The following is a 7,885-nucleotide window of genomic DNA, read 5'->3' on the forward strand; positions in this document are numbered from 1 at the left end:
CTCAGAGTTGGCTGGTGTCAACCAGGATCCTTGTGGCTTTGCTTCCCTGGTGTTGTCCATCTGAGCTGCAGGAGAGCAGCGCTGCTCTGCTGAGAGAGCAGCACAGGGCACAGTTGTTCCTGTCCTTGAGAAGTTAATTGGTTCTCAGTTACAATTCCAAGTATAAGGATTCAGTTTGTCATACATTACATGAAACAGCAATTTGCAATAAATAATATGGCCACAAAGAGCCTTTTAGCTTTATGCTCTTCCTCTCACTGTGGTTGTGTTGTCACGTCTGTCTGTCTGCACGGACAGTGAGTTCTGGTTGTCTGGTGCAGCTGAATTGGCCTTCCTCTGAAGCCTGAGAAACCTTGGTCTTAGTGAAACTGGGATTCCTTTGGAAGGTACTGCTTCAAAAGGAGGCAATTCCAGTGGAATTAAGGTCAACTTTGATCAGATACTCATGTAACATGTTTCAGGTTTGACCTAGTTGATAGCTCTATGAAGCTTCACATGGAAGGTTGCAAAGGAGAACAGTGTTATGCCACAACATCAAGAAGTAGCACTGATGAACACATGTGAAGATGGTCATGTGTTTCATGTCAAGGTTCACAAGACTGCCTTATGCTACTCTGGTTACAAATGAGAGAGATAAGACCTCAAAAGCATGTTGCTATTCTTGGAAACAAAGATTTCTTCTCAGGAGGCTGCTTCCTGCCTTTGCAGCCAGGAAAAGCATTTTACAAGGCTTCTTGTGAACTGAGCTGGGAAAATTGAGGAAAAAAAATAATGTTCTCTAATTTCCATCTCCAGTGTGTTTTAATCACTGGCTGGTTAGTTTAGGAATCACTTCTAACAAAAATGGAGATGGAGCTTGAATGAGAGCAGGAAGTACTACATTGCTAGGACTGTGTTTAGATGCACCATCCATATGAGCTGAGAGGGCCAGTTTTAGTCCAAGCTAACTGTATTTTCAGTGTGTTCTATTGCCTAGTTTGGAATGGAGAAGCCTTGGCATGTATCTTTCTTTTGCAGTTCTTAAATAGGAAGTTGTCACATTTAAAACTGCTCAGAAATTCCTCAGCAAATTTACTGGACTTTATTGTCATTCATAAGATGCTTTTGATGACATCTTGCTATTGTACTACTCCTCTCAAAAGGCCAGAAAGAAGACCCATCTTCTACCAAGCTTTTGTTGTCTCCTCTGAGAGCTGCATGGCTGGGTAAACCCCCTTGCATACCAAAAAAGTTGTTAAAAAATATCCCACTGCTACTGCTTGTAGCAGCATTGGCAGTAACCGGCTCTGAACTGGAGGTTCCTCGCTGCTCCCAGTGTTTTGATCAACATGGGTGAAATCTGAGCCAAACAAAAGTCAAAGGGAGTTTTGTCTGGGATTGCACAGCAGCCAGGATTTCTCCCCAGCTGTTCTGAGCACTGTCAGTGTGGCCACGAGGAGAGCACACCAGGGATGGCTTGATTTGAGAAGGAAAATAACTCATGCTCTGTCTTTACATGGATTTCCTGCTCTTTCTAATGCTGCTTTTCCTTTACTGCAGCTGAGTATACCTTGAGCTGGGCATTTTGAGATTATAAAACAAAATTAAAAGTTGATCTAATCCACAGTCTTCAAATAAGCAACTTAATACCGTGATGAAAATATCTGAAGTCTTCACAACCCCCTCAGTCTAGGTTTTAGGTGTCTTATTTTGTGAGTGTGGTCATGGATGAAGACCTCCAGTCCAAACGTGGCTCATTATGGATTGTTCAGAGCAGCCTGTGACATCCTAATGCTGTTAAAGCAGTGAAAAGAGTTAAAGAGTTGTGGTCATGTAGCCAAAGTGGTTTGGGTTTAGGTGATGCTGTGTTTTAAGCTGTTTAGTAGCTTGCATCAAGTATTTGTTAGGGAAATCTTGAATTTGGCGTGATGACTGCTATCTCAATTCTTCAAAGCATAGGTTAACAGGTGATTGAGGGGGATGGAATAAATAAAACCAACTTTTTTGTGTGTTTTTAACATGTGCTTTGAATGCTGTCGGTATGGCCAAAAAACGTGAGGGAAATCATGGCTGTGAACAACCAAGACTACTCCAAGTGTTGAAGTGTGATTCATTAAGTTGGTATCTTGCTTGTAATCTGAGGTTTTTTTAAATAGAAATCCTAATTAGGGTCCATTAGTTTAGGGGGAAAAAATAATTCTGCATTGTGTCAACTGCTCTAAATTCATCCCTATGTGTTGTTGACTAATGTGTGACTAATTAGGAATGGTAGTTTTCCATATGATTTGCTAAATCATTTGTCATGTTCCTATTTGCTGAATCCCATGTAGAATAACCAACTGTTTCATTCGAATTTAAAAAAAGATGCAAATTAGAGCTTGTATTGAAACCTTATCAAGGAAAAATTGATCTCAAAGTTACTTTTGCTATTTTTGATGGGGGAGAAGCTAAAAGGCGTTTGCTGTTTAGGAAGATTTTAAAGTAAAGGAAGTGGGTTTGCAGAAGTTGAAGCTAGTACAGGGGTTGAGGAAACTGGAGGCTTCCTGTATGAGTTTTTAACTATACTGTCTTGATTGCCACTTAGGCCACAACAACCCCCAGCTGAGCTAAAGGCTTGGAGGGGAGTGGCCCGAGAGCTGCCCAGCAGAGAGGGACCTGGGTATGCTTGACTGACAGGGGCTGAACGTGAGCCAGCAGTGTGCCCAGGTGGCCAAGAAGGCCAACACCATCCTGCGTGCATCAGGAATAGCGTGACCAGCAGGACCAGGGAGGGATCCTGCCTCTGCGCTCTGCGTTGGTGTGAGGCTGCACCTCCAGCTCCGTGTGCGGGTTTAGGCGCCAGAGTATAAGAAACACATGGAGGTGCTGGAGAGGGTGCAGAGAAGGGCAACTAAGCTGATTAGAGGTCTGGAGAACAGGTCTTATGAGGAGAGGCTGAGGGAGCTGGAGCTGTTAAGCCTGGAGAGGAGGCTGAGGGGGAGACCTCATTGCTCTTTTCAACTACCTGAAAGGAGATTGTAGTGAGGTTGGTGTTGGTCTCCCTAGTGAGTAGCGACAGGACAAGAGTCAGGCTTACACTCTGTACTTCCACCAGTTTGCAGAGCTTATTCTGCAGCAAAAGTACATTTGGAAACAAGAGGAATGGCTCCTGCAAAATTAAGATTACATCGTTGATTAACTACAGAGTAGTTTAAAAATACGAGGTTGGGGTAGTCCTGTTATCTGATATGCTTTTGATTCCAAGTTCTTCCTTCAGCCTACAATTGTTTTCTGTTAAATTAATCTGGCATGTTGTTTTCCTAAGGTTTATAGGTCATTGACAGTATTAGGTTTCATGCAGGCCAGCTGTTCCTAAATCCAAGTCCCTTCCTACACTCCAGCAAAGTCGGAGAAGAGGGAAGCACACAAACAAAGACTGGTGGAGGCTGGAAGTGCAGTATGAAAACAGCTGAGTAATTTTACTTGCAGCTTCCCTGTTAAAAGATTTTTCATGAATTCCATGCTCATTAGCACAATGTAAAGAAGAAAAAAAAAAAGTAGAGTTAAATAACAGTTGTTCCCTGGGACTGTATTCCTAAACTAATTACAAAAGCAAGCTTGAAATGAGCCTTTCAAAGCCTCCTGGCAAGGGAGATGCAGTATCTGTCACAGAGCTGAAAGGAAAGAGGGAGATAGAAAAGGCACTACAATCAACTTGGAACCTTTCCCCACTTCCCCAGCAGTCTTACAATTATACTTGGTTTGTGTTTTGTTTGGATTTTTTTTTTTTTGTCATCACGTGGTGACGTGGAGTTTTTGGAGAGGCCTAGTGTGGTGAGCAGGGGTCTGAACTGCACTCAAAACATCAGAGTTCATGGCAAAAGTGTCTTTTGGCAAGAGGTGAAAGTTAAAGCTATAGAGTGTCCCTATGTTCAGGTGTCACTGAGCATTCATTCCTGACAGTGCCTGGGACAAGGGGTAGCAGTGTCCAGAGCACTCAGGGTAGTGTTGGTGGTATTCTGGTCTCACAGACAAGTTGAAGGTTATTGTGGTTTTTCAGGCACAACAGGTCTGTTGGACACAGTGTGACAGAGAAGTTGCAGTTCTGGAGATTTTTACTGGCATATCTGGTGGAGACAGAAAGGCAGCTAGGAAATAGCACTAACACATTACCTGACAGAGGAAAATACCAGTTGCTTTAGTGGAAAGATGCAGGAAACTAAGTAGCTGCCAGTTATGAAGTGCTTGCACGGATATCTTCATAACTTTGGCTGTTTGTGGCAGGCTGGTGTTCTGAAATTGGAGCTTTTCTACCCTGCAGCCTGTTAATATGCTGCTCAAGGAAGCTCTGATTTCTGATGATGCTCAGGCAGCATGAATTCTGGTGGGCTGCAGTGGGATTATCTGGCAATATTAGACTTTTATTTTTCATGTTGACTGCATGAAACCATTCCTGTGTGTGAGTGAAGCATCCTCACTGCCAGGAATAAAGAATCTCTCTTCCAGTTCATAGTTTGCAGTAATATTTATTATGCAAGATGGTTTGAAAGTGGACCTGTCCTAGCAGTGAGTTGAGGCTATATTAACATTGCTGTTTACAGCTGTGTTGTGGATGTATGCAGTGATGTTGAATAAATTGCTTACCCTGAGGAAAAATAAAGTGTCTGGGAGGTAGAGGCAGTAATATCTAAAGCATATTAATTCCCTGATGGAGGGCATTGTGTAAGGGGTAAGAATGGTTGTTAAAACCAACTGCCATTGAAAGTCTTGCTCCAAAAGCCACGTCAGGAGAATTGCCTTGTCATTTAGTATGTAGCTGACATCACATCTTTAAAACTTGTGTAACACCTCAGTGTATGTGGGTGAGGAAGGTTTCTGGAGGGACCCAAAGAATTGAAAACCCCTCAAGAGAAAAAAATAGCTGGCCTTGCACACCCAGCCAGGAACTAGGAAGAAGAGGGTTTTATATTGAATCTGAATGAAAATCAGGACAAACATCAGTTGTTAGACTGTCCAATTGAGGGCATCTTGATAAATTCCATGTAGAGAGAAATTTTAATTCAGAGCTAACGTTCAATCAATAACCAAAGAAATACTTTTCAGATGTAAGTGCTTCAGATTTTGTGATACAGGAAACCAATTATTATGAGATAGCGTGAACAATACAAGGTAGAATTGCTAAGGGGATTAATTAGCCTTGGTCTAACTAACCACTATAATTGATGCAAATATACATCTGCAGCCTACTGAGACTTTAGATAGTCATCATCCACCTGCTCAATTTACTAGTGTAGCAGAACACAGCTGTCAGAGTAATTTTTGGGGTTTTTTTCTGGAACTCCTTGAGTATAATTGGCTGTTCTTTTGTTGTTCAAAATGTTTTATTTGCCTCTTTTCTTTTTCTAAATAGCACTTCCATGATGGCAGAAAGGCACAACAACATATTGAAACTTGCTGGAAACAACTTGAAGCTGTAAGTAAAATCTCTCTCACATGTGACATTTTTACACTGTTTTCATAGATATGTTTCCAAGCATTGTATTTGGAAAAAGATGGGTTTATGGATAAAGGCTGTAGGAAAAAAAAAGGATTTTTTTAAACTCTGCTGTCTGGTAGACACAAGAAAGTCTGTTTTAAATGTACATTTGGCTTTCTGTGAGATCTGTGTCTCTCATGAGTAGCATTTCATTTGATATGACTTGAGAAGTTTTGCTGGAAATGCAGAGTCCCTGAGGGTCCTGTTCAGATATTCTTCTGTAGGCTGAACAGCTTCATACTTGGGAATAAATGGAATGGGGCCATCTCTTGAGTCAGGTGCTGTTTCTCAAAATAAATACATTGGGTTTGTTGTTCATGTGATGAATGAGAAGTGAGACTGTAAGTAGAGGAGAGGAAAAATAAAGGGACCATCAGTAAGCAAGAGTCCTACTTGCAAATAGGTGAATCTTAGTAACTCCCTTGATGTGCACTGGGAAAATGAGGTGTTGGAAGGGAGTGATTTGGTCTACAAGAGCAGAAGAGGTGCTAAGAGGGAAAAATACGGAATTACTGGTGGTTTTGGAGGAGTCAAGCAGGATGAAGCACTGAACAAAATGTGTTTCTGGTACCTTTGTTTTATGAGATTATTCCAAAGGAAACAAGTGAGTCCTAAAATCTGTCAATTCTTAAAACAGATCAGTTTAGGAACAGGTATTGATTTTAAGTAGATTTTGAGATCATGTTTCTTTCCTATAATGGAGGCTTGCTTCTCTTTTCCTTTTCAGAGCAAAAGGAGGTTTGAACGTGACTGCAAAGAAGCTGATAGAGCACAGCAGTATTTTGAGAAAATGGATGCTGACATCAATGTTACAAAAGCAGATGTTGAAAAAGTAAGCCAGAGGGTGGTGAAACTGTTTGTAAACATGGATGTGTTTGGTTTAGTGCCTCAATCCAGCCGGTAGGATAAACCCTCTGAAGCTTAAGGACTCACTGAAGTCAGACTGTAGTTTAAATAAAAACAAGGAGAGTTGTGCAGAGGCCTATATTTGCATAAAAATTCTGAACATCTACAGTCAGTTTTCTTCATTAAGGTGCTACCTGAGTGTAAGATACCTGACATGCCTCTGTAAGCTTATGCAAAATCACCTTTAACTGACACCCCAGGTTCTGTGACAGTTGAGCTTGTGAGGGCTCCCTGAGGGGTGCTTGTGGTTACCCCACATAGTTGGTCACTCTGTGATCCTGGTACAATTACATGTTCTGCTTTTTGAGCAACACTTCAAAGATGTCTTCACCAGGATAGTTGTTCATGATTCTGGGTTAACAGCAGGAGAGCTTGTCATGTTACGCAGAATCCTGGGATCCATGTTTGTTATAGGTGGCACATAGGCTTTATTTTTATTTCTCAGTTGTTGTCTGGTTGCAGAGTCATTTGTGACTGTGATGAACCTGTAACTTAAGCAATGGAGAGGGTAAAAGTGGATTTAAATTGCTTCTCTTTTTGGTCTTACATATCTGCTCAGAAGATGCAGTAATGTAGATCAGAAACACCATGTTAAATTGTTGTAAGGGCAGTTTTGTCTTCCCTGAGTTTGTTTTGTATGGGTAGAAAATAGCTGTGGCATTTGAAAAGGTTTATTTAAAGAAAAGAAAAAGGCAACAAAAAAACCAGTGAGGGGTGTGTGGGGGAAGCTTAAAATGTACCAAACCTTTTGTTGCAGGGACAGGAAAGGAAACTGAATTACAGGCAAGGAATCTTTTCTAGTCCAAGATGGCCCCTGTAAAATGTAGCTTTTGCTATTTAAGAGCCTTTCTTCATTCTATTCTCAGATCAGTCCTGGGAAGTTATCAAATGCAACTTTTTCTTTACATTTCTTTACATTTGTGGGATCTTAAGATGTTTCCAGTTTGCTGAGCATCATGGAGGTTGCATAGCAGGTAGCATCAAGGGTGCTATTAGAAATGAGGTCATTAAATGACAAACAATCTCCAAAAAATTCCCCAAAGTGCTATTGCAAATAAAAGGAAAAAAATCTGTAGTCTTGTAATTTGTTTGGCTATTATTTGTAAATTCACCATGCCAATTTGATCCTTTGTTCCCTTCTGGATTTGCCAGATGAATGAATGGAGAGGGTTGTTAAAGATATAACACTACATGTGGGCTTTTCTGACAGAGGGGGATCATCTCTGTTTTATCTGTATAAAGGGATTTTAGAATACTTTTCATAGATAAAATTAGAACTTGCCCTAGATATTTTTTTTTTCAAAGCAAAGGCCATGCTATGGGGGCACAGAGACACAAGTCAGTATGTCAAACTGAGGGCTGAAACTCTTACATCCCTTTCTGAGGTTGTCTTTTCCTGGTCAGAGTGAGGGGCTGCATCTTGGTGATGTATCAATCTGATGTGTTTGGTAAATTCTGGGAAGCAATTCCTACCTTGCTTCTCTT

At 41.1% G+C, this 7,885-nt stretch overlaps 1 protein-coding gene across 1 annotated transcript in view; it reads left to right on the forward strand.

The window, feature by feature from the left end:
* Positions 1–7,885, forward strand: part of FNBP1 (formin binding protein 1) — a 65,158-nt gene that overhangs the window by 15,975 nt on the left and 41,298 nt on the right. The window contains exons 5-6 of the mRNA XM_009998993.1: positions 5,369–5,431; positions 6,222–6,326. Of these exons, the coding sequence (XP_009997295.1) occupies positions 5,369–5,431; positions 6,222–6,326 (168 nt within the window). The remainder of the gene's footprint in view (positions 1–5,368; positions 5,432–6,221; positions 6,327–7,885) is intronic.

Source organism: Chaetura pelagica, unplaced genomic scaffold (genome assembly GCF_000747805.2).
Source record: "Chaetura pelagica isolate M959 unplaced genomic scaffold, ChaPel_1.0 scaffold405, whole genome shotgun sequence".
Lineage (NCBI taxonomy): Eukaryota > Metazoa > Chordata > Aves > Apodiformes > Apodidae > Chaetura > Chaetura pelagica.